The sequence below is a fragment of the Amphibalanus amphitrite genome, unplaced genomic scaffold (genome assembly GCF_019059575.1).
Source record: "Amphibalanus amphitrite isolate SeventyFive unplaced genomic scaffold, NRLGWU_Aamphi_draft 001541F_arrow, whole genome shotgun sequence".
NCBI classification, from domain to species: Eukaryota; Metazoa; Arthropoda; class Thecostraca; order Balanomorpha; family Balanidae; genus Amphibalanus; species Amphibalanus amphitrite.
The window spans coordinates 43,342-69,880 of NW_024883034.1; the positions used below are offsets into that span (position 1 = coordinate 43,342).

The 26,539-nt window shown below is 53.7% G+C and overlaps 2 protein-coding genes across 3 annotated transcripts in view; one reads left to right on the forward strand and one right to left on the reverse strand.

Moving 5' to 3' along the window:
* The first annotated feature begins 13,222 nt into the window (after positions 1-13,222).
* Positions 13,223-15,481, forward strand: LOC122373719 (PR domain zinc finger protein 8-like). The gene is made up of 2 exons (XM_043352057.1): positions 13,223-13,773; positions 14,040-15,481. The coding sequence occupies exon 2, from the start codon at positions 14,055-14,057 to the stop codon at positions 14,643-14,645; it is 591 nt and encodes a 196-aa protein (XP_043207992.1). The 5' UTR covers positions 13,223-13,773; positions 14,040-14,054; the 3' UTR covers positions 14,646-15,481.
* A 4,790-nt stretch (positions 15,482-20,271) lies between these two features.
* Positions 20,272-26,539, reverse strand: part of LOC122373718 — a 49,303-nt gene continuing 43,035 nt past the window's right edge. For both annotated transcript variants that reach the window (XM_043352056.1, XM_043352055.1), the window contains 6 exons: positions 25,177-25,316; positions 23,877-23,973; positions 23,558-23,692; positions 23,047-23,149; positions 22,401-22,539; positions 20,272-22,075 (listed from right to left, as the gene is read on the reverse strand). In XM_043352056.1, the coding sequence (XP_043207991.1) occupies positions 20,841-22,075; positions 22,401-22,539; positions 23,047-23,149; positions 23,558-23,692; positions 23,877-23,973; positions 25,177-25,316 (1,849 nt within the window). In that variant the 3' untranslated portion in view covers positions 20,272-20,840. The remainder of the gene's footprint in view (positions 22,076-22,400; positions 22,540-23,046; positions 23,150-23,557; positions 23,693-23,876; positions 23,974-25,176; positions 25,317-26,539) is intronic.

The window sequence follows — 26,539 nt, forward strand, 5'->3', positions numbered from 1 at the left end:
TTTGCAAAACTAGAACACCATGGACTGCTTCAGGAATGTAGCAGTTGCGCTGTAAAAGACCTAAAATATGGAAGCCTTAAAATATGGTAGCTTCGTTCAAAGAATATTTTACTTCATAGAAGAAATAAATTTTCGACTTTCCATTCAAATAATGTATTTATTTACTGCTCCGATGCATTTGGATATACTTTTAAAGAATGCCCAGATGTCGAGGGCAAAAGCAAATTGTGTGTTATCGGTCTCGTCAGTGGATTGCAGTCTGAAGAGCTGAGCTATCGGTTATCACCTCACCGATCAGCTCAGCACAGCTGAAAAGGTCGAAAATGGGGTAGCCATCGCTCGTTATTCCGCCGAGGTTTGCGTATCGGCGACCAGCGGTTAACGTCACGGTGGTTTGAATGTTTGTATTTTGGCGAGGCCTGGAATGGGTGTCGCTCTCCTCCATGTATATATCTCGGCGTCGACCGTGCAGATCGGCAGGGTCGGCCGACCGGCCAGTCGGGGTCGTCCCAGCGGGCCGATCGGAACTGTTGGTCAATATCGGCCGAAATTGTTTCCAGTCCAATCTGAGCAGTGGCTCCCTGGGGGGCGTCCGAGTCCGATCAACAGCAGCCGCCCCCGCCCCCGCCCCTGCCCCCGCCCCCTTCCCGCCAAGCCTGATGGACTACACTGCACGGCCGAATTTGGAATTAGCGGCGCTTTATACCATTAGGCATGCATTGACCTTTGGATCGTTCGGTATTCAGTGACGAACTTAGATACGATTATTTTTTGCTCTTGTACTCCGGTATCGGGTATAGGTAGTTGCTTACATCATTGCGGCTATCTTCATTCGTCTGGATTTCACCCACGTTGTGCCTGAAATCATACCGTTCCCACAGCCAGACATCGACCTGCAGCGGTCGGTGCACTATTGCCAATTCATCAACCCAACCGACCCGAAAATCAAATCATCAGCACAAAGCCGACAGAAATTAGCCCGCACACTGAAATGTTAACGGCCCGCCTCGAGCGAGCATAATAATGAGCTCCAAATCGCGCCGCGCCGGTGCCAAACGTAAAAATACGCGGCGGCCAGCCGGGCGATTCCCGCTACTGATCAGACCGCAGCCCAATTGAATTTGCCTGTGAATATTGAAAGGGCTTTTCAACACGTTGCCATTTCCGTCCCACCGGTGGATAAACTGCGAGGTAGAAATTGTTCGGTAAAACGCTCACAGATATATTTCTATACGGCCCTAAAATAGATCTGCTTGTGTTCTCTCTGTGAAAATAATGTGACCTGCGAGTAAAATAAAAACTCCACGACTCCACGTTTTTAACCCGCGCCCGGCTGGGGGTCCTGGATTTCCACGCCCTGCTGGGGGGGGGGGTGTTTGAACACCCCCCCCCCTTGTAACTCGGCTCCTGGGCCACGTAGCGATACGCGGAAGGCGGCGTTCGAGAGAGCGTCAAAAATAATGACGAAATCACTTCGGTCAATTTTTTGGTCAGGTCAAAGGTCAGGTCACCAGAGGTCATTGAAGGCAAAATTTCGCCGATTTCCAGGTCGAATGTCGAAAATTTCCAAGAAGCCAACGCATAACTCGGGAACCAATAGAGCTACAGCGCCGCGGAAAAGCGCATTCGATAGCCCTATTAACGCCCTTTCTGAATAATTCTCTCAGATTTGACCTAACGTCAACGGTTTTGCCTGCAGGGGGCAAAAACTGCAAAAATAGCCGATTTTTTCGGAAACAGTTTTTCTGCAATAACTTTTGACCCAAGCCTTGTTCGAGCTTACTTTTACCGGCATCGTGTTCCTCTCGTCAAGACGCATCGAATTAACTATAACTTGACCTTGAAAGGTCAACTTGAAAATTTGACCTCAGGTCAAGGTCATGACCTGACCGGAAAGGGTCATGTTGCATATCAGTCGATCCGTATCGTCGAGCTGAACACATCTAAGTCGTTTTCATCGCTCTAGCATGCCTCTATCAAAAGTTATTTGCGAAAAACTGTTAGATACCATTCGTGACCTAAGATGACCTCAGGGCATAAACAAGGGTCACGGACACCATTTTCATGTTCTGTGTGTCTAAACCACTTGTAATTCGGTGTTTGGGAGTGTTTATAATGTCTTTCGTCCAAAAGAGGCGCATTTCAATTTTCTCCCATTGACTTATAATGGGGAGGTCGCAAAATTGACCTGACCTTAGGTCATCGATATCAAAATTCTGAGATATACATTTTGTACATGCTATTGCTCTTAGCAATCGCTGAAAGTTTCAAAGCGATCAGTCACTCGGTGTAGCTATGACAGACATCGAAACTTTTTATGAGGTGAGGTCACTTCAAGTGACCTGGTGACCTGACCTTGAATGACCTTGGTCTGAAATTTTCACAACATGTGTAGAATTGATGTATGATAAGGTGTACCTCGCGAAAAACCACAAGAGGGGTGTTCAAACACCCCCCCCCCCCAGCAGGGCGCGGGTTAATCGAACATAGTAAAACGACCAACTCCGTTATTCCCGTACCTATTTAACTGATTCTCTCTCTCTCTCTCTCTCTCTCTCTCTCTCTCTCTCTCTCTCTCTCTCTCTCTCTCTCTCTCTCTCTCTCTCTCTCTCTCTCTCTCTCTCTCTCTCTCTCTCTCTCTCTCTCTCTCTCTCTCTCTCTCTCTCTCTCTCTCTCTCTCTCTCTCTCTCCCTCTCCCTCCCTCCCTCCCTCCCTCCCCTTCTCCTTCATTCTCTAATTCTTGTCCCCAGTCCGCAGTCGTGCCTCCCATCCCCGGTCCCTGTCTTCCTCGCTCCTCTCGCCCGTCCTCTGTCGCCTACCTCCCGTCTCCGGTCTCCCGTCTCTTGTCCCTTAGCCTCTATCTCAATCCCCTGTCGTCCCTTGTCCCGTCTCGCCCACCTCTGTCGCCCCTCTCCTCGTCCCTGTTGTCCCTCTCCCCGTCCCTGTCGCCCCTCTCCCCGTCCCTGTCGTCCCTCTCTCCGCCCCTGTCTCCCCTCTCCCCGCCCCCGTCGCCCCTCTCCCCGTCCCTGTCGCCCCTCTCCCCGTCCTCCGACACCCGGCGGACCGTTCTGCCAACGTCGCGTCGCTATCTCGCCGGACAGGCGGCCTTTTAGCAGATTAAATGGTGACGAATGGCCACTGAGCCCGTACATATGGATGATAACACCGTAGAATATGGCCGCCGGAGAAATGTATCAAATATGGACTTCAATCACTGGCGGCGGCCGGCCGGCTGACGGCCACCGACCGTTGGCCGCCGCCGGTCCGGGGGTGGGTCATGTGTCCAGCTGTGCAGCCCGGCCGACCCGCCGCTGACCCGGCCCGGCCCGCCCGGCGGAGGCGCCACAGATGAGGCCAATTCTATCGACCGGATGCTTTGCGTCGGAGAGTCGGTGCTCAATGGATGCCGGCGGACGATGGCTCAGGCGCCGGGACCGAGCCCATAGCGAAACTCGCGTCGGCCGGGCCGCTGAGGACGACGCCGTTCGGTCGGCTGTCGATGGCGTCTGCAGCAATCTGTTAGGTGAACTCCACAGCTGTCCAACGCTGAGAGGCAGATCCGTCCCCTCCGCTCAGCTCACTATTCTTGTTCAGAGTCCGCCGAGGCTAATGCTCTTAGCGGAAATTTATCTTGCGGAGGAGATAAAAGCGAAACATGCGCTGTTCTGCTCCTTTGTTTGGTGTCACTAACGCCATTTTTATGCTAATGCATAACGCATCAATTTTATTAATTCAATTCAACTGCCTTTAATTCTAAGTTTGTCCGTCACCCATCAACTGCTGTAGCATATTTTGCCAACAAGAGCACATGTTATCTGAGCTCTGAAAGGATTGCTGCGTCAAGCGGCACTGTCTGTCACCCGTTAGTAAAACATTGCTCACTCACCGTATCGGTATTGTATTCAAATAGTAAATTACTTTTAAAGGAACCCTCCCACCTTCAAAAAAGTTTATGAATTGGCATGAAAGTGATGTCGCTCGGTTCAGAAAGAGCGAAAACGAATATCTACCAAATTTCATCGAAAAATATTCACCGGTTTTCAAGATATTAGACTTTTACTTTTGTTTACTTTTTGGGATCTCCGCTGTTCCTAGCGACTTTATTTAAAAGTGCGGCATTTGTTGCGCGCAACGCAGCATATACCACCGCGTGCTACAAAACGTTTTAGTCAAACATTTAAAAATCGTTAGATATCTGCGCTGACGTCACACATTCAGAGGGGTATTCCCATGCATTAGCCCCTCTGAATCAAAATGCTGCAATTTTGAAATTCAATATTTCCGAGTTAAGGCATTTCTCGATGTTGTGAGTGCCGAAACCGGTAATTGTGAGCCAGGGACCCCATTTTGGCTATCTCAACTCAAATCTAATGTTAAGGTGGGAGGGTCCCTTTAAATGCCTACAAAAATTCAGATCTCATCTTTTCCGGCACACGCACAGAAGCTGATTGGTATGCTGTGCCGCTGAACACCGCTGTCGTGCGGCACAGCCTACCCACCCGCCGCTCGCATTTCGGCGCTCTCCTGCGGCGTGTCTGCGGTGCCTCTCTGCTCGCCCGGTGACGGACGGCTGCCCGGTGGCGGGTCGCTGAGGCGGCTGTGGCAGCTCTGCAGCAGCTGTTGCAGCCGGCAGCGGCAGCGCGACCCGCCCATTGTCGGCACGGACCGCAGAGACTCGTTCGGCGCCGCGGCCCGCCTGCTCAGTGGATCGATTCAATCGGTGGGAACACGCTGTAACAAATTGCTTTGATAAGAGCGCGCGCCGCGGCCGGCCGGCGCGGAGCGAGAGACAAGCTCTTTCTCATCCGGCCCAAGGGGCAGGATTGGATCGCACTCCGGCCGAGAGGGAGGGGAGCGGAGTCTGTTTTAAGCTGTCGTGGCTGCCCCGTGCTCAGTGGACTGCAATGATGTAGGGGAGACCCGGGAGGTATGGGCCCCCTGGAGGTATGGGCCATCGCAGTTTTGAAGAAGTGTTGCGTATTTTTACACATTTGACAGCGTAAACTGGTAGCAGCCATTCCGTTATACAACCCACGTGATTTTCAAAATCTTCCTCAGTCTTCTTTGGCAATGAGCGGTGATAAAGCGTTTTTGCCCTCTTCGAGTAGAATACTGTACATACAGAAAATTCGTGATAAATTTGAACCAGACTCGTTTTATGATGTCAGACGAATGCTAACATAAAGTTTAAAACATGCAAATTAAGACTGGATAGACAATTTGAAGCTTTCTTGCAAGATTATGCGCTAAGATGCTATGCAAATTCTGGCGTCCTAACCGGGAGGTTCGGGCCACCCACCCCCGTCGATACCAAATCAATAAAAAGATGCTTTCATTGAGTGTCATCTTCAATAAGTTTTATTTTTGTCGCGCAAGGTTGAAAATTTAACTTCAAATTTCATTCGAACAGAAAAATATTATTTATTTTATTTCATGGCGCATGATTGAGTTTACCAAAATACATATGTGCCCAAGAAACATCCATGAAGTAAGCTGCTGGCCGCTTATGCGGTTCCTGGGCTCTAAGAGATATCAGGGTAGATACCAGCTACGAGTATTGTTCTCATTGTCGAGAAAAGAATAGGAAACATGGCACCGGCCCATACCTCCCGGGCCATGGCCCATACCTCCCGGTGTATTTTGATGGATCGAAAAAGCACATTATTTATTGAAAGTTATCTCGAGACAAAATAGTTGATCCCAGATGCCTAATATCAGGCACACTTTGCAGGCGAAATGCAATTTCACGTGCACAGAGTGAAAAACCGGGTCTAGCCACTGCCCACTGGAAGAAAATTGCCTTTTCACAAAACCGGCCCATACCTCCCGGGTCTCCCCTACTGGTGCCAAACAGAAGCGTTGGGTTAACGTTCTGGCTGCATTTACAAAAGTAAATAAATTGGCACCGTTTCAAAGCTATGTTGCAGCAGTACCTAAATGAAACAAAGCCACGGAGTTCATGTGTCATGTGAACAAGACTTCCCTGCAGTAATATTGGCGAGGAAAACATTCTCCCAACTGATTTTGGCCGCTGGTCAAAATGATGTTGGATAGTTGGCGTTGCCTCATTTATGTCAATTCTAACCAGAACGGGCATATGAATTGTGTATATAGTACCTCCATGCAGGGGCGGCGCCACGGGTTTTCGATAGGGGGGGACGGGGACCTTGCCTGACCGAAAATCCCAAAAGTAGATACTGATCGTGTATGCAAAAAAAAAAAACGAGGCACGTAACGCCGCGAAACTTGGCAAAGCCCAAAACACATCGAATGGTGCATCCCGTTTCCAAACTTATCCTAGGACACCTAAGATCGATCACCTTTTCAAGCATCCTTGCCTCTAAAGTCTAAATCAAAATTTGCAGTCTTGCCAACTCAAAGCTGGTTTCCTACAAGCTGCGAATTGCTTAGGTATGAGTAGCAGTGCCAACTATTCTTACGTTTCGTACTTTCAAATTTTCGATCTTACGTCTGGTCAGCTTTATGGCTTCACCATCAAATAGTCATGGAGGAAAAGTGGGAATGTCTTCTGCTCTGACAAGTGCGCCAAAACTGCTATATAATTTCAGAATCATGACATCACCACCTGATCCATATGCAACGGGCAGGGTGCAGCTAATGGCTAGCCGTCAGTGGTCATGTCATCGGTGGTCACTCAAAAGGTCATGCTAGGTCATGGAAGGTCACCAGCCGTTATTTGATCACACTTTCTGATGGATTTTCTTACCAAGAGCTTCGCGGAAAAAACGAGCGCATGCACCGTTGAAAAAAAAAAATTGAGTGAAAGGGTCTCAGGTCCGACGACCTCTGCAGGTGAAATGCCCCAGGTTGGATTCCGGTCCTTGTTGATTAACTTCGTCAAAAATGGCAGTAGAGCTGTGATGTCGGCACCATTGTGTTCGTCATGATCGAGCTGGCACGACCTGCATCGTTCTCATATTCACCCTCCAATCGTAACAACTACAGCAGGGATTGGCAAATGGCGGGGCACCCCCTTTGGGAGGTAATGAAGGTCTCTGGAAACCTCATCCCTCATCTCTTTAGCATTAGTGGCTCTCCTTATGGAACAGGTCTCTTGGCTGGTCTGTTTCACCCCAGAATTCAAAGACTAGTCAAGGTAAAACCGAGCGCACCACAGTGAGCACAATTTGATAAGCTGGTGTAGGTATCTCAATTTTCATGTAGAACCTTTCACGTATCACGTACCTAAAACCCTTTCGTGCACTCATGCAAAAGCAACTGCCATGTTTCAACAGCTGGTAATGGCATTTTCACAGCCGCTGACGTAAGAAGGGGAGGGGGGCTCGATTAGACCCCCAGCCGTTCGGCCGCCCACCGAACTTAGTTTTGAAGAAAAAAAGAGTGCTATCGAACCCCTTGACGAGAGGGAGCCGATGCTACCCAATTATAAGGTCTTGGGCTACTGCGTGCTTTTTGGTCCTGCCTGTAATCTATCCGAACACTTCTCCCCAAGTGCTGGGGTTAAATGGCATAGATTTCAAATGGTTCCTGTGGTAGAACTGCCATGCTTGAATTTGACTTACATATTAGGAATGGACAATATCCATAGAGTAACGGAAATCTATTGAATTTCAGTAGACTTGGTTTTGTCGGCAATGGGGTCTGGCAGTGGGGTGGGGAGGTAATAACCCTGTGCCTGGCGCCCCAAAAAAGGGAGGGGCACGATCCCCGCTACCGATCACCTTATAACTACAGGCATCACAGCTCCACACCTTTTGCAGATGGCCAGGACCCCCTGCAATACATCCCAACAGCAATTTTTATTCAGAACCTGCCTTGATTAACCAACGATGCATTAAATGCGACGGATAACTCTACAATGCGTTATTATCAACTATTGAACGGGCCTCGCCGATAGGGGGGTACTGTACCCCCTAACTTTCGATAGCGGGGGACCTGTCCCCCCCGTCCCCCCCGGTGGCGCCGCCCATGCCTCCATGTACCTCTATAATAAAAAGTATACTTCAAAGGTGTAATTGGTATTTGAATAAAGTTTTTTAAGATTTCTTATTTTACCTAGTGATGACTGACCTAATTTGTCATATACCGGGAAAATCATATCTATGTGCAACATCCCACCCAAATTATATGATATGAAAGCACCCGTGCCAGAAAATCTTTTCTCGCAGCCGGTTTTGATGTGTATAAATCTGCTACTGGGCGCGCTATATCGTTCCGTTGGCGGCGCTTCATATTTGGAATGTGCCACTCGGGTTTGATGCTCAGCCAGAAGGCAATAAAGCGATCTATCATCGGGCGAAATGGCGCCGGCGCCGCGCTGCCGCCCCGCGGCTGGCTGACCTGACCCGTTCAATCATACTGCGACGCTCCACGCGGGCCCTGTTACTCCCGCCGCGGCTGCTCCATATATAGACATTTGATATGAGGTCTTTAGGTTTGAGCACCCAGAATTATTACCTAGCTTAGCCGAATTTTAGATAATGATTTTGAATTGACCAAGCAATGTTAATCTTTCATTTTTGTGAACCTGCACTAAACGCCTTATCTATTATCCGCTTAAAATCGCATAAACTCCCCATGTAACGACTGCTAAGAATTTTACAATCAAGAACAAGCTAAATAAGGCCACGTAAGTAAAATTGTTTCGATGAAACAACATCAACATAGGGCACCATCTTCAGTTTCCATGTCAAAGTTGGCTCTTATGAATAGGCATACCTATCATTTCATAGACCTCTGTATACGGTATACAGAGGCATATATGATCAATGATCATTTTAATCGTACAGGTATCCAGTTCCACCCGCTCCAGCTCCATCTATCCGGAAGGAATAAGAAAATATCCTATAAGTGGAAGCAGCTAAGATACCTTCCATGATCTTCACTACTTCATCAACATTTCAGGCCGACTGCGCTGTCTGTCGCTTCTCTCCTCAACTGGGGCCATTGTTTACTCCGAAGCGCCTCGACCCCCCCGCGCACCCGTCCCCGTAGGCTGGTGATACACCCGTCCCCGGCGGTTGGTGATACACCCGTCCCAGGCGGCTGGTGATACACCCGTCCCCGGTGGTTGGTGATACACCCGTCCCAGGCGGCTGGTGATACACCCGTCCCCGGTGGTTGGTAGCGCCTGTCGTCCCCGGCGGCTGGTAGCGCCTCCCGTCCCCGGCGGTCCGTGATGCACCGCCTGCTGTACATCACCGCCGCCAATCACTGCCGGCATCGCAAACAGGACGGCCGCCACTTCATCGTCCGTCGCGGCCGACGATCCAGCGCGGCAGATAGGGGCGGCGGAGACCGACGTGCCGCCGCCGCTCCCGGGGACTGATACGGCCGGCGGCCGCGCCTCGCGACAGCGCAGACCGGCAGCGAGGTCTGGAGACTGGACACGAGAAAAGGTCGGTCTGAGATCGGGCTAGAGTCAGCCACAACAGGTCCATGCACGAGAATCGAAAGACACAAAAAACTGTCGTAGAGAAGCTGACTGTTGCCGCAACTGTTATTTGTCACTTATTAAACCGATAGGCCAGGTGACAGCTGACAAGCTACAGAGGCATAAATCTCCACTTTAAAACGTTTTTAAGAATAAAAAGGGACATTTGATGCTCGATTCTTTTACGTGCTTACCTATACCTAACGGTGTCATTTTATTACCGCTTTGAAGACGCAAGTTCTGCAGATCGCGTTACGAATGACAAAACGAGGTCCTTCCTGTTTGTGGATCCAAGCCATCCCAAGGCTTGACGAAAAACAAAACAACAAAAAACTTTACATCCGTCACAGCAGATCTCCCAAATGCATTCTCCACCAACCAGACGACAGCTCTGGCGGAGTAGACAGACGGCCGTTGCCACAATCTAAATCGAGATGCTATCTTCGGTGCTGGCGGAACGAGTCGCGCTCGTCATCGGCCGACGACCGATGGCGCTCGGCTGGGAGCGACCGATGGCGGCGGCGCCGATATGCCGTCGCCGCCGCTTTATGACTCGCTGTAAGCTGTTTATGGTTATCATCGGCGGCGGCGTCTCGAGATAGGGTGCGAATAAAGCCGACCGCCGCGCCGCCACCGACTTGTTTTGATGTCGGCCCAGCCGCAGTTGCAACGGCAGTGGCGGCAGAAAATAGAAATGGCAGCGGCAGTGGCGATGCGGCCGCACCATCAGAGGAAGGTCATATGACAATGCTCACTGAAGCATAAATGACCGACCACATCTTCTGCCTAACCGTATGTGTGAGATAAAGTATGAAATTTCGAATAAATGTTGCTGTTGCATGCATAATGGTGTAACTTCTGATGCCATACTATTTGCTAATTGCATTGCACTGTTTACGCGTCAGATATACTTTTATGCCCTCTGAGTGACCATTCGACTATGTGTAGAATAGACGATACCAAGCCCTAACAATTATAGCACCGAAGCTCCCTTATTTTGCCCCGTACATCCTGTTGGCCCCATGGAACTCCCCTGCGGTATACCACACCACAGCCAGGCACCGACGGCCGCAGACGGACCGTAGTGCCCATTGACTGACACCACTGCGCCCGCTGACAGCCACTGTACTCACTGACAGACCGCATTGCGCCCACAGACAGACCACTGTACCCACTGACAGGTCAATCAGCCCGAGCGGGGCCGACCGTGCCGGCGGCGGCCCGCGCCTCGTGCCGACAGCGGCTGATGAGAGGCGCAGTGCGCTAATCCGATCACAGCGAGCTGCATCCATAACCGACTGACAGATTGGCCGCCCGAAAGACTCCTCTTCCGCCGCCCCCGCCCCCGCTCTGCCCGCCGCCGACAGATAGATGTAGTAATTGGCCGCGGCCGGCCGAGTCAACTGAGCGATCGAGGCGAAAGCGGCGCTCAGCCGCGCCGTTTTTGTCTGGCCATCCATCGCGTTGCCGCCGACCGAAATGGATGGAGCCGCCGGCGCGCAAGGTTGCACCAACGGCGGCCGTATGGGCGGCATTTTTAGTGGGCTCCATCCGGCGCCATCGGCCGGCGAGCGGCGCGAACTTGGAGCAGTGATGACCAGCCGGGTGACGCCTTGGTGACACTTGTCCCAGGACATCTTATAGTTTTTATATTTATAGCCGTTGTATGTGTGGTATTTGTGGCTCTTTGTGGTCGTTGAACAATAAGTGCTACCAATGATACAAATAACGGTAGCATCTTTTTTTGCTGTGCGGTTAGGGGGATCGGCTCGCCGCCGGCCCGAGCTCTGCTCCTCGCTCCATGGCCGTCCCTCCGCCGCCGCAGAGTCCTCATCACGGGTGCACTATGGGCGCATTATGCAGATGCGCGTCCGCCGTTCCGCCAAATTGGCCGCGCTAAATAACCACCGGCGTCGTCCATCTATCTACATCATATGGGAGCTCGGCTCGGAAGGAGCAGCTTCTTGGCCGGCTGGGCAGACGGCGCGACCTGTGGCCAGCTGCTGTGGGGGTGTCCCGTCCCGCGTCCACTCTGCACTCCCCTCCCCTCCCTCCCCTCCGTCCCTCTCCCCTCTGACCCGGCCCCAGCCTTATGTTTATGGAGCGGCGCTCTGTATAATACCGATCTGCGCTCGCGTATCCGGCCGCTCTTTTGTTGTCTCGTCAGACGGGGACGCGCTCGAGAATGTGATGTCCATGCGGCACCGCTAATGCGATCGGCACTGATGGCTGGCCGCCGTGTTTGCCATTCCTGTGTCGGCGGAGATGATCGCGGGGCTGCCGCGGCAGACCGACGCGTCATTAGCCAGAACTGATCTGTGTTCGACGGTGATTTTGAGCAGGGATGGGAGCGACGACAAGTACATAAATGAGCAACAGAACGTCAGGCAATTGTTTTTATGGAATACAAATGACGTATGAATATGAGATAATGTATTGAGTAAATATGTATAACGGTAGGTAAATGCAAAGATTGCTGAATTACGCCATTAGTAACGGCATATGACTTATGAGTACTAGAAGTGCTTCTCTGCATACATCCCTACGAATCTCACAAGCTCCCATCGAATTTCGGAGACGCCGGGTCACGTTAGCAGTCTCATCTCACCCTCACCTCAGTGTCGGGTTCGCGGCACAGCGCCGACGTTTTTGTGCCGATGCAGCCCGACAGATCCTGAAAGCAGGAGCCGAGAGCTCGCCACTGTATTGTCGTTATATTCGCCGAGCCATTCCGACCGGCAATATTAATCTTGGTTGAGAGTAGCTCTCAAATGGAGTGCGCCGATAACTGCGGCGGCGGCTGGTGGGCCGCTCGCGGGTCGCGGCCCGCTCCCGTGATGGCTGTCGAGGGCCGTAGTGGAGCGCCGGCAGCGGCACGCCTGATGGATCGACATTACAAGCCGCACCAGGTTGAGAGGCCGCCAGTGTTAACAGTCTTCACCACTCGGGGTCGGCCGGAGGGATTCCATGGGGATTTACGGTCACCGCCCGGCGAGTGGCCAGCCATGGACCACGGCCAAGATTGTCACAAGTAGAGCTTTCCTGAAAAGAATGCAACAATTGTTTGCATGACACTAGCATTATTGATGTCTCTTTTTTGATAAATGTAAAAGCGCCTGAGCTTGTTAATCTGAAACGAATAATAATCGGCCGATTGAGATGCATGTCTTATTTAGCTGTTTACTCAGTAATATTGAAGTCATATGCTTTTGTCTCTTATCGGAGATATCTGTAAATCACACCATATGCAATATGCATATCACGTTCTGAACTCTGAACTTCGCTGACGTGTCCCCGAACTTCTGCCGTCGGTTCTGACGTAGCCCGCTGCTTCAGTATATTAGCACATCAGAGGAAAGTCACCTCCACTGTCGGTAGTTTGAGTAGGGACTCCAGAGAATCAGAAATGAGCGGACTTTTCTCTACGACGATCGCAGCTCGACCCGAATCGCTCGCAGCACGACCCACGTCTCTACCAGCTCGACCCCGGCCCTGGCGCTCCCAGCTCGACCCGCGGCGCCCTTGACAGCGCCCATCATGTTGTTCGCTCACTCCAGCTGGTTGCCGATTCATGACGGCTGGTGCCGGCCACAACTTCCACCGTCTGACATATGGGCCGCGGGGCGCGTCCGTCCCTCCGCGGCGAGACTGCGCTGCCGCCGCCGATACCGACGCGACGCGGCGCGGGTCTCGTGCGGCGTCAGCGGGGCGCCGGTCAGATCTGAGCGGGGAGCGCGCGCCGAGAGGGGCCCCGTCGGAGCGGAATAATCGGCGGTGCCGGCGCGGCGGCCTTTGTCGGCGGCGGCCAGACGGGCGGCCGGCGGCCGGGAGGGGAGCAGCTGCGACCGACGCTGTCGCCACCGACGAGCCAGTCTGTCCGACGGTCGCACAGACGGCGGCACAGACGGCGGCGCGGCAGCGACGGGGAGAGTGGTGCGAGGGACAGGCGGTGGAAAAACGGTGACACAGGAGGTGGTCAGGACGGCGACATAACCGGTGGAGAGCAGCTGCTGACTCGGCCGCAGCTTGTTGAGATAAGTGTTGTAGGACGAAGAGACGTCCAACTGCACCAGACGACGACGGTGACGAATAACTGCGGATCACACAGAGCCGGTGGACCGTTACGAACAGGGGAAGACGAGATACGGTTGCAGGAGCCGGACACTTTATCGACTTCAGACTGTGAACAACTGGAGATCGAAGACCGAGGGTTGAAACTTGAAAGCCCCGGTCAGAGCCATCGTAATCCGTACTGACCCCGACACTGATTAGACAAGTAAACCAAGTCACCGGAGAGAGAAACTCGCAACATAAGCCTCAGCTGGACAGCAGGCAGCCAGAAACGTTTTCGGGAAGAGGTGAGTCTTGCCGTTTGTGGAACAATGTGTGAACAATGCATCAAAAGTACGAACTATGAACAGAGCTGGCTCGTTTTCACCGACGTTTTTTGTGGCTGCTTGATTGCGAGGATTTTGTACACGAGTTAACTTGGAATCAGTAGTATTTATGTTTCTTTCTGTCAAGTGAATGTCCGTCGCCTCGGAAATATTATCCGATTGTGTTCTTCACTACATTTGTGTTTGGCGTTGGACCTAACCGGTCCCGGCTGCTCCCTATCCCTCAGGTCGGTCCAGCGGAGATGGCTGCCGAGCCATCCGCCTCTGCTCCGCCCCGGCCGTCGCCGTGTGGCACCAAACGCAGTTTCGACGTGGCATTCTTAGTGTCCTCGGCCAGCGAGCCGGCGTCTCGCTGCAGTCCGCCGCCGGCCAAGGCGAGCAGCGCGTTCACGCGGGTCTGGCGGCCGGCGCCGGCCAGCCCGCCGGTATCGGCCGCGCTGCCGGCCGTCTCTGAGGAGGAGCGCACCGTGCCGCTGCAGCCGCGCGCCCTGCTGGCCGCCAAGCTGTCGCTGCCGCCGCGGCTGCCGCTGCCGTTCCCGCTGCAGACCGGGCTGGAGCTGCTACACAAGCCGCTGCTGCCGCCGCTGCCGGCAGGCGCGCTCAGCGCCATCCTGCCCGGCCAGAACGTGTGTGCGCTCTGCCGCATCAGCTTCCGGATGACGTCCGACCTGGTGTACCACATGCGCTCGCACCACCGGCGGCAGGAGGACGGCCAGCGGCGCGCGCGCGAGGAGAAGCTGCGCTGCTCCGTCTGTGGCGAGACGTTCCGCGAGCGACACCACCTGACCCGACACATGACGGCGCACACGGAGCGAGACGGCGAAACCAGATGAGGACCGAACCCAGGGATAAGATGAAGGGACTATCGGGTGAGGCGAGAACACACGCGAAGAGAAGTCAGAGCGACACGGAGTGATAACCCCGAGGGGAGGTGGACACTGGACTTGCGACTGATTGCTTGATGTCGTGAATCCGTGGCTCTATATGCAAGATATGCAGCTCTCGTCACGTCGCCACCCACCTTCCTAGAAAGTGGGTCCCTCTACGTCCACGTCAGCCCCACGTCAGCCGAAGAAACTATTCGGCACTTGTTACGCACGAAACTCTGTGGTATGGCATATGCGGATGATGCAGCCAACGAAGATTGCTGCGAACTAAGATATGTAGAGCAAACATTTGATGATGTTTGTTATGTACTTCCGTATGACAATGCATCCTGCTTCGGTCTTATAAAGCAGTTTCAACTAGTCAGATGATATCGATGTATGTAGGACAGTGTACTAAGTAACGTCTTACACAAAAAGTGAAGCTTTTTTGGTGATTGCAGTGTGTAGGTTTTTCGATGCCTAAATTTACAACCGTCGCAATATACGTGCTGCCCTTTATTGCAAATGTTGCATTCATTTTCACACTTTGACTGCCTGCATATACTATTATACCACGCACAAGCTAACAGACCATAGGTGGCACCTATATGAATAAATGTAATAGATTAGATTAGTCTTAAAAAGACTTGTAGAACGTTTAGATTTACAATACTATTACCGTGTAAAATGTCGACTTTCTATGTTGGTTTATAAGCCTCATTGAAACAAAGAACAATTGCAATAATTTGTGATGCCTTTGGTAATGGATTCAAAGGTGTTCTGACAATAAATGAAAAGAGTTATCTCCACGTTTCACTTGATTGAAAAGTAGGTAAATCATCTGAAGTCACCTATAAACGATAATTGCCGGGATGTATAGGATGTATAGTATATAACTATATACTTTTAGGCTAGGATACTTGTGGTAGCTGCTTTTTCCCCGCTGCAAACGGTTTGGCACGTCCCGATGCGAGTGCCCTCGGCCGCACAAAGCCGACTGCCAATACATGATTAATTAAGCTGCACCCACATCGAGGGGACTGGGGGAGATTTTCCGGAGATTTTTGGATTGACGCTGATCGAATCAGAAAACAATACAGCCAAATCAGATCAGCGGCGCCGAAAGGAGAGTGTTTCATGCATACAGAGTGCGGGCGGACACCACACTGAGCCTGTCGTGGGGCTCAACTGAGAGTCACATAACAGCGATAACGTCACCCACTCGGTAGTCGACAACAGCCCGATGGGGCTACTCAACAGAGTGCACTCTCAATCGGCGGTGTTGTACGTCATGGACGCAACACCGGGGGCGTGATTCAACCGAATTGCAACCATGATTGCAAAGAATCGCAATTTTGATTGTTCCTCTCGCTAGCAATAAAGAACTATTGATAACGCAACGCTCCAATATATGTATACTGTCTGGTTACGGATTTGTTTGTCACCCACGTCTATGTAGCATCAACAAATGATGGTAGGTAGGCCCCTACTACGCGAACTGTGGTTCAGTGAAATCAAGGAATAGGTAACCCACCGGTGATATATTGACGCAGTTTTAGGGCCTTGGACGCAGTTATGCACCAGCATAGTCGTATTCGGTCTAAAAAAGGCAGCACTTCCAACAGAAAAGCGGCAGAGGAACGACCATGGTAAGGCGGTACAGTATACCTCTCAGGCGTTTGACCGGCAGAGCCATCTATCGTTTGAATATGAAAGTGGAGCTACAAGGCCTCAGGGCCATTTGTTTAATATTTTAGGGGCGAAAATCACTGCGACCAAAACAACGCGAATGGATAATAAAAATGCTAACTTGATGACTAACCGGCACAACTGCCACATCTATAGACGGCCAATTTATTATCAGTTTATATCGTTCACCCAATATTTTTGTGCGTGTTTCACGTCTGAAAAGCTGCAGTCAGCAATGACCACGATGCTCGACAGGCTCCTTCCTCAGCATAAGTGCTTCAAGTAACTTTGTGTACTTGAGTTTACGAATATGCAGAGAGCAACTTGGCTGGCGTCGCGAGCAGCTGATTTTTCTGTCAGCATATTCTCACGCGGGCAGATAGATTATCCCGGCGAAAAGACGAGGGGTCGCAGCACAAAAGCTTTACGCGCCATCTAACATATCGCGTGATAAATAGAGGCCGGCTACCGTGTAAATTATGCAAATATACACAAATTTCTTGGCCCAGATTGTTCTCAGTCGGATTAGGGATTCCAAAAAGACTGTGGAGGGTCTGCATATTTGGCATCGGGTGACCGTAGCTCCGGCGGTGGAACGGCATATCTGGCACTTTGGGATTTCGGAATGCATATAGAGAACCGGAATCAGAAGGCTGCGAGGCGCTCAGCTTATGACAAGATATCGAACTAGCCGGCTGAAACGTTCGAACAAATCTCCCGACTCCCTGAACAACATATGCATTTATACTCGCATTCCAGACTTCTCAAATAATAACATATATCGCAAATAAGAAAAATCGCTTATAACAAATAACGCTAATTTCGTTGAATTGATAAGTTGTAATAGCCGCTCGCTAACATATCAGAAGCCCATACCGTATATTTTGTGTACACACCACACGGTCTCAGGCCAGCCACCGACCCCAGGCCCGCCCGCAGCTCACTGTTATCCAGCCAGTAGCTGCAGTGCTGAGTACGAGGAGATAGGCAGGGTAAAGTCATGCTTACAATGCAGGTAATGAGCGAGTAACTATACGCTGCGGTACGAGGTCTTTGATTTGATTTCACTATTTCTATGTACATACATTGTTTGATTTTCTAAAATAAACTTTGATGTGGTCATAATCAGCTGCTGGTTTACCTTTAACCCTCGCACGACCAGGCCATTTCTCATAACACAAACGACCAGGGGGGGGGGGTTGTTACGACCCCCCCCTGGCGTTTCGAAACGGAAGGTCGTAGAGCTTAGCGGAAAAAACCAACGGATTGCTCTCAACGAGATCTCGCGATTGGTGGTATATTTTTTGGTCCTAGGTCAACATTTGACCTACTTTTGACCGGTCAAAGGTCAAATTTTCGGAAAAATAGCTTTTTCAACTTTCGGCGGCAATTGCGGCAAAACGGTGGGAGATATCGACTTGAAACCTTCACTATCGTGTTTCTTGATCAATTCTCTATCGTTTGGTATGTATTTCGTTTCCCTAGCTCTAAAAATGGCGCGTTGGGAGCGCCGGAAGTCGGCAAGGTCACAGTCGGCGGCAGAAATTCGAAAAATCAAAATTTAAATTTTTGAAATCTGATTGTATTTTTGGATTTGGGAGGTCCATTTGCTCCCTATAGAAGCTAATATTGCTGCATATTCCCATTGAGGTGACAAGAATTAGCAAAATAGTGGTTCGGGCGCTTTTCAAAAATAATACCGGACGCTGTTCCTCTTGTGACGTCATAGCTCCGTGACCTGACCTGACCCGGTCCAATTTCTTATACCATATGATAGCCAATACTTGCCCCAACATGCATGGGAAGTTTCATCACGATCCATCAACCGATCTCCGTACCACCGGCAGGAAACCTCGGGCGTTGGCACTCAGTTTGTGAAAATCCGGCCGGAGGCTGTACCTCTTATGACGTCATAACTCCGTGACCTGACATGACCCGATCAATTTTTTTCGGCAAAAGATGCGCAAAGGTTGTCCCAGAGGGTATTGAAAATTTCAGCCCGCTACGACAAGCCGTTTAGCGTGCACTTCGAAAAAACCTCAGGGGGGGGGTTGATACAACCCCCCCTAGGCGTTCTAGGGTTAACCCGCGCCCTGCTGGGGGGGTGTTTGAACACCCCCCCTTGTGGTTTTTCGCGAATATCTCAAAAACGGCGGCGCGGAGCGCCGCCGTTTTTTATACACCTTATCATACATCAATTCTACACATGTTGTGAAAATTTCAGACCAAGGTCATTCAAGGTCAGGTCACCAGGTCACTTGAAGTGACCTCACCTCATAAAAACTTTCAATGTCTGTCATAGCTACACCGAGTGACCGATCGCTTTGAAACTTTCAGCGATTGCTAAGAGCAATAGCATGTACAAAATGTATATCTCAGAATTTTGATATCGATGACCTAAGGTCAGGTCAATTTTGCGACCTCCCCATTATAAGTCAATGGAAGAAAATTGAAATGCGCCTCCTTTGGATGAAAGACATTATAAACACTCCCAAACACCGAATTACAAGTGGTTTAGACACACTGAACTTGAAAATGGTGTCCGTGACCCTTGTTTATGCCCTGAGGTCATCTTAGGTCACGAATGGTATCTAACAATTTTTCGCAAATAACTTTTGATAGAGGCATGCTAGAGCGCTGAAAACGCCTTAGATGTGTTCAGCTCGACGATACGGATCGACTGATATGCAACATGACCCTTTCCGGTCAGGTCATGACCTTGACCTGAGGTCAAATTTTCAAGTTGACCTTTCAAGGTCAAGTCATAGTTCATTCGATGCGTCTTGACGAGAGGAACACGATGCCGGTAAAAGTAAGCTCGTACAAGGCTTGGGTCAAACGTTATTGCAGAAAAACTGTTTTCGAAAAAAATCGGCTATTTATGCAGTTTTTGCCCCCTGCAGGCAAAACCGTTGACGTTAGGTCAAATCTGAGAGAATTACTCAGAAAGGGCGTTAATAGGGCTATCAAATGCGCTTTTCCGCGGCGCTGTAGCTCTATTGGTTCCCGAGTTATGCGTTGGCTTCTTGGAAATTTTCGACATTCGACCTGGAAATCGGCGAAATTTTGCCTTCAATGACCTCTGGTGACCTGACCTTTGACCTGATCAAAAAATTGACCGAAGTGATTTCGTCATTATTTTTGACGCTCTTTCGAACGCCGCCTTCCGCGTATCGCTACGTGGCCCAGGAGCCGAGTTACAAGGGGGGGGGGGTGTTCAAACACCCCCCCCCCCCCAGCAGGGCGTGGAAATCCAGGACCCCCAGCAGGGCGCGGGTTAAGGTATACGACCCATCCCTGTGGTTATTCGTCAGAAATTCATCGAGCTGTACCAGGCTCCAGAAATCGACTTGTTCCGTATCGCTGGGCTCAGTGAGCTGAGCACGTTAGATCATACAACTTTCTCTGTATGTGCTTCTCTTTTTCCCAATGGCTGCTATTATCTTCTCTTCGATTGTAGGCATCTGATACATTCGTTTTGGCTTGGTAGAGCTCGGTTTGAAAATTGGTTCTAGCCTGCCCTGCTCACACCACCACCTCATTATGCGGATAAGGAAATCTAACCATCGGCCGTAAATATATCGAGGCACGGCTGTGCACGATACCCCGTTCTTCCTCTTCCATCAATACAGCCAGAAATCGAGCTGGGCCTCAGCCGACTGATGGTACCGGATTTACCTAGAGCCGACAGTCACGCCTTCCCGGAATTTCACCTTCACATGGCGAGGTGCGGCCAACGGCCTTGTATCGCGATACCATCCATAAAATGCACGTCCTAGTCGTCCTTGCTTTACGAACAGCACCGACGCCGGCTGCGTTAAACGGCCCTCGATTACACGGATCCGACCTTCGAGTGACCGGGTAATCGCACAACAACCTGGCTGGAGTTGGTAACACGCATCTGTGACGATCAGTAGTACAGTTTATTTTACAAGAATTATACAAAATAACATCGGAAGAATGAATATTATCTACAGCCCTCTAACCACGTCATTCTACAACCATGGGTTAGTGAAGCAACAACAAAAAAGAAAACTCCTGAAGATGGCTACGTAAAAAAACTGCTGATAACCAGCAATACGGCAGGCCGGGCGATGGTACCGCGCCCGGCTCGAGTCGCCCAATACATGGTATTGTCGGCGATGCTGTCAGCGGATTCCGCCTACTCAGCGACGGCCCTGGCCGCCGGCAGCTGACCGTTTGGCAGCCATGTTATCACAACAGTCAACTACGAGAAGCAGGCTGCGCGCCGCCGCGCCCAGCGCGATTGTCGGGTGTCTGCTGGGGCGCTGCCCCGCCATCTCTCTCACACTCACTCTGAGTCCATTCATACGGCGCTCCGGCCACTCACATAGCTCACACAAGAGTCCCCGGCCCCGCGCTGTGCCCAGATTGCCCAGCGCCCGCTCATCACAACACATCCACAATAACGACACAAATACGCGCGCAAACAATGCACATCGGCGCCGCACGTCACTTGGGTTGCACTATTTCGGCGCATATTTTCGCAGCGTCCGTCTCATCGGGCATAAGGTTCATGGCCACTCGTACCTTCTCTTCGGGGAAGAGAGCGCAGAGGTGCCAGTAAATGTTCCTGCGCAGCTCGTCCTTGCTCTGTCGCGGGGACGAGGGCTGCGTGCCCACCGGGTCCGGGTTGTAGCCGGTCCCGGCGCCGAAGCCGAGCACCCCGAACGGTGCGGCGGCGGCCGGCGCCACCGCCGCGCCGCCCGGCGACTGGCTGCCGGCGCCACCGAGCGGCGGCGTCGACAGGCTGGCCGTCAGGGGGTTCGGCTGGAATGGGTTGAAGGCGGGCGCCCGCGAGGCGGCGACGCTGGGCCAGCCGCTGCCCGGGCTGGAGGTGACGGGCCGGTGCCAGGGCGCCGAGCGCTCCACCAGCTGCTCGCCGCCGCCGTACGCGCCGTAGTGCTGCTGCTGCTGATCGGGCAGACCGGCCGCGTACGCGTTCACGTTCAGCTGCGGGTCCGAGGTGCTGCTCAGACGCTGCATGGTGTACTCGTGGGGCGGCGGCGGCGCCATGCCCAGCTGGCGGCACGAGTCCGGCGCGGACGCGATGCGCGTCACGCTGGCGTGCTGGGGGTGCTGGCCGCCGTGGCTGTGGCCGCCGTCCCAGTGAGGCGACAACAGGTTACGGTTGGCCATCATCTGCTGCCGGCCCAGCTGCGCCTCCAGTTCGCGCACGTACTGCTCGCGCTGCGCCAGCCGCGGGTCGTACGTCGGATTGAGCGTCAGCTGGCGCACCAGAGGCTTGTGCGCGCGCTGCTCCTGGCTGCTCTGGTAGCTGGGGTCGGACGACTTTCGGCACAGGTCCAGGTGCTGGCGCACGCCCTTGGTGTGCACGTGCGGCTGCTGGTGGGCGGCCCACTGCTGCTGTTGTTGCTGTTGCTGCTGCTGCTGCTGCCAGTCGCCACCAGCCGCCCCGCCGGCCGCCGCGCCCGGGTCGTAAGACGCCGGGTCGATGGGGAACGAGCGTAGCCGCGATGCGCTGGCTACGTTCTCCATGCTGCGGCTCTTGGCGGAGGCGCGCAGGTGCGTGTCGTCGGGCGGTGCGGGCCGCGAGTCGGCCGGCACCGAGCCAGGCACCAGCGACCGGGTCCGGCTCACGGGCTGTTTCCGCGGCTGGCCGCCGGGCTGCCGCGCCTCGCTCGGCGGCAGACTCAGCGTCTTGTCGCGCACGCTGCGACCGCCACCTGGTGGACAGACAGACAGACACACACACGGTCAGCATCGACAGAAGGCTCAGTCCGGTTCACCTGCGTGCCATGCAAGCAGGATCCAGTTATGAAAGCCTGTCGTCGCTGTGGGGCCCGGTATGGCATCCATCAACGATATCCGCAAGCCATCAGTAAAAGATCGATGTGATGCACTAAACAGACCAGCGGGCAGCCAGTGAGCGGCCGCCGACACGAACTGCATTCCTTCCCCGTAACGGAAAAACGGCTGGCCATGACATGCACGATCGGCCGCATCCGGGAGGGTCCGGCCGCGCGCCGCCGACCTGTCCTGTTCGCTCACCTGACAGGCCGTCTCCCAGGCCGCGCCGGCCCTGCAGGCTGCGCTGAGCGTGCTCGGCCAGCTTCTCAGTCACAGACTTCTGCGGCTGGTTGCCACGCTCCGGATGGTAGTATTTGCACTTGTTCCCATATGTACATTTCTGTAACAGGTAAGAGACATAGAGTTAAACAAAGTCTCTAGGCAAACGAGTCGGGCCGCACGACGCAATGAATCACATGGCGGACACAGCGCCTATCCGGGTTGTGAGTACTAACATGTCAGCTCGACATGCCGGGGGCGGCATTGGGTCATACTTCCGTGCGCAGCGTCCGGCAATCGCCGCGAGCCGATAACGTGGCCCGGACACGGCAAATGTCACGTCCGTCAGTCGGCGACCGGTCAGCGCCCCCCCCCCCCTGCCCGCGATCGGCGCCTGGCACCAAACAATGGAGCTTCCTTAGTCATTGGCGGCGCCAACCCGGACCTGGCCGCGCAAAAACCGGGCCGCCGCCAGGCACACATTCGGCTTATCGGTACCACCACAGTAGGAGCGCGACCGCGTAAAAATCGCCGGCCGACCGGCACCGGGTGCTTTTTGTCGCGCCTGCACGGACGTTATGTCCTGTCGAGCGGCCTCGGCCGACAGGAAAGTGGCGACGACTCTCACCTTGCCGTACGGACACAGCGACTCGGACGGGCGCGGACTCTTGCGCAGGAAGTTGTCCAGCGTCGGTCCGTTCCTGCCGAGCGGGTCGTCAGGCGGCATAAACCTGCGAACAGGAGAGACAGCCGGTCAGCGAGAGGCCGAGAGCGTGCGCCCGATCGGCGGTGCTCTGAAAACACCTCCCACAAGTTGGCGAGGACAAATACCACACAGCTGCGCGTGTCCTTGGCCCAGCGAAATGCCGCTGTGTCTCGGAACAGTGAGGAAAACGAGCGGTCGGCATTGTCCCGGCCGAGCCCACCTATTGATAGGCTATAGTCGTTCGGCCGATAGATAGCATCATGTATGTACCACCGCACCAAAACGGGCTATGGAAGCCGAGGGGCCTCGCTACTACTAAAACATTGTCATTGAGCATTCACCAAAGCAAATCCTTAAAAAATGCATTTACTTTAAACCGGATAGCAGCAATGGAAGGACATTATGGACAAGCAGTAAAGCAGCATTAACTCACCTGTCATTGGCGAAGGAATACATGAGGATGCGCTCTTCGATGATCTTTTTGAACTGTTTCTCTTTGTGCAGATCACGGTAGTTATCATTCGAGACGACGACTCCATCCTCGTCGAGCGCTGTCTGGAGAATATACCTGGCGAGACGGAGACGCAGCACGTGACACATTGATCAAGGGCTCCGCCAGACACGACGCATTCACCCAAACATAACATCCGAGCCAGGCCAGGTCCGGCTTGTACAGAACCCGTTTCAAACAACAGCAATACCGTGAGAATGCACCCCACCAAACTCACGAACCCGCAAACTTCTGTGCTCACCTGTCATCATAGCACGTGATCCGCTTTCCGTCCACCACCCGAGATGGCGTGAACACCAGGATGCCCTCTCTCTCCAGTTCCAGCAGCACATCCTGATCTGTGAAGACGCAGAAGGTCCCAGTCAGTGGCGCTCTCCCAGTTGCCGGCGAAAATCGCCCCCCGGCCAGCGAAACTCCGGCTCGCCATCTCAACGGTCCATCTGCCTGGCGAGCGCGCCCCGGCAGCCACCAGCGCAGTTGGCTTACATCACCCGGCAGTGCCAAGTTGGCCGGCGCCGTACTGATAGCGGCACAACGGTCAGAGGCCACCCGCCGCCGGCTCAGCTGATCCGCTCCCGCAGTCGACATTATGCACGGCAGGGGAGGATTCATAATTTGTGACAGCCGGTACGCAGCAGCGACGGCAGCCAGCGGCGGCCGCCTTTAAAGGCCTCGCAGCCGGCCGGGTCGTGACGCGGCCGCGCGGCGGCGCCCACCATATTTGGAGGCCTCACGGAGCGGCAGGTGGTGCGCCGAGGAGACCCCTGGAGCGCCGGCCGGGAGTCGCACTGTCTCCGAGAGAGAGACACTACCTCCGGGGCGACCGAGGACACCGTCACAACGAGCCCCACGGGGAGAGCGGTCTATAGCCGAATTCCCTTCCACAGCTGTGAGAACTCGACGCACCGAGTGGACAGCCCTTCACTTCCGGCGGGCTGGCGGGTCGGCCGGTCGGTCGGCCAGACCGGTCCGGCGCTGACGTCAGCGGCGGCGGCGGCGGTCGCCTTCATCGCGCGTCCAGCAGCCGGCGCGTCACGACGCCGCTCCATCTGCGGCGTCGTGCGGCGTGACACTCCCCGTCGGCAGATGCACCACGAGATGCGCCGCGAGATGCGCCGGACACGACCCCGGTCACTCGGCGGCGGCAGCGGCGCGCACAGCCGCCCGGGAATCGCACCGCTGCCGGCACCACCATCAGACCTCAGGTTCCCACCCCGCCCGGCGCCGCTTCCCAGGCAACCGGCAATCGGCGCCATGTTTCTCCCATCCTCCCTGAAAACCCTGCACAGGTTTCCCTGGCGCCTTTCAGGCAGCGGCGCCACAGACACGAAAGCGGCGCTCGTGCGCGCTGAAGCGTGCTCGGCGCAGTCGGTCTCTCTCTCTCTCTCTCTCTCTCTCTCTCTCTCTCTCTCTCTCTCTCTCTCTCTCCCTCTCTCTCTCTCTCTCTCTCTCTCTCTCTCTCTCTCTCTCTCCCTCTCTCTCTCTCTCTCTCCCTCTCTCTCTCTCTCTCTCTCTCTCTCTCTCTCTCCGCTCCCTCTCACCTGTAATGGGCGTGTCGGGCCGCGGCGCCTCCTTCCTCCACATGGGTACGAACACGGTGATACCCTGGTGGCCGCGCGCCCGGAAGTACTCGACCGCCAGACGGATGCCGCGACACGAGAAGCGCTCCTTGTTGCCGTGACTGCGGGTCAGACAGACGGGACATGGTTAGAGGGCACGGCCCCGACGAACCCCGGCACAGACACCGCCCAGACGGAGAGTCGCGACAAATGGCCGGCTGCTGGTGGCCAGAAACGGTCCTAGTTTTGTTGTTTATGTGTTGTCGACATTAAACCAACTAGAGGTGCACGGAGTAATTCATTATCCAAAGCACATAAATTGCAAATAGTTTTCGTTCCACAAATAGTATCACTGGCCTCTCACACACCGGTCTCCAAGACAGGTCGGTTCTCTCATAAATCCCTCAGTCATTCACAAGCTCTTTTTCAGATCGGTGTCCAGGGCTCATTTGTTTGTTGACAGCTCCATCTTCCCGATTCCCATCATTAGCCAAGAAAAAACCTCTGACCACAACAAAGACGGCCGACAGTGTGCTGGTGCACGACCTGACGACGATCGGGTCGTCCCGTCCCCGCCGCGGGCCACCCCAAAGGCCGCACCGCGATGCCAGCCAGCGCCACTTTCGCCGCCTTTCACGACTGGCGCCAGCGAACCGTCTGTGACGCGCTCGGCCGCCGGCGGCCACGCGGCTTCCCACGAGAGCGGCGCCTCTCCCGAGATCAGTCTCGAACCGAGCCGCCGCCGGGCCCACGGAGCTGTCCGCGTCCGGCCGGCGCAGTCTCCACCGACGGCCGCCGTTTCACAGTGGCATTCGGGGCGACCCGCATCTACCCCAGCTCTTCAGCCATTCAGCACTCAGACCTGACTTATTTCCACTATTCAGCGATATGACAAGCGCTGTCACACGAGCCCATAAATCAATCCACCGACAACCGAATGACACAAACGAGCGGCGTGGAATTCAAATCTACGCTCCACGACAATCTGACAAAACTCTAGCGTCATAACGAGCACGCGTCTGTCCCATCCGAGCACCGCCAAACCGCGGCGCAAAGCCGATGACTGAACCCGATCCCGCCGTGCCCGCTGACGCTTTTATCTGGTCGTTCCCCGTTGCCCGGGTGATTATCATTCGCCGCCCCCAGAGCGAGTGACGGGGGCGGTGACTGCCGCCGAGCCGATCGGAGCCGAGCCCGCCGTGTACAACATCCGGGAGCGACGGCTCTAACCGCCCCAGCGCCAATAATAGCGGCCTGCGCCGACGACCGCGCGGCGCGCACCATCCACCAACACACAGCCTGATCAGCGACTAAACAGATCGGAGACTGGGCAGAGACCGAGCCG

Excerpts from the sequence above, each read along its gene's own strand:
- LOC122373719 (XM_043352057.1), top strand. The coding sequence starts at position 14,055 with ATGGCTGCCGAGCCATCCGCCTCTGCTCCGCCCCGGCCGTCGCCGTGT.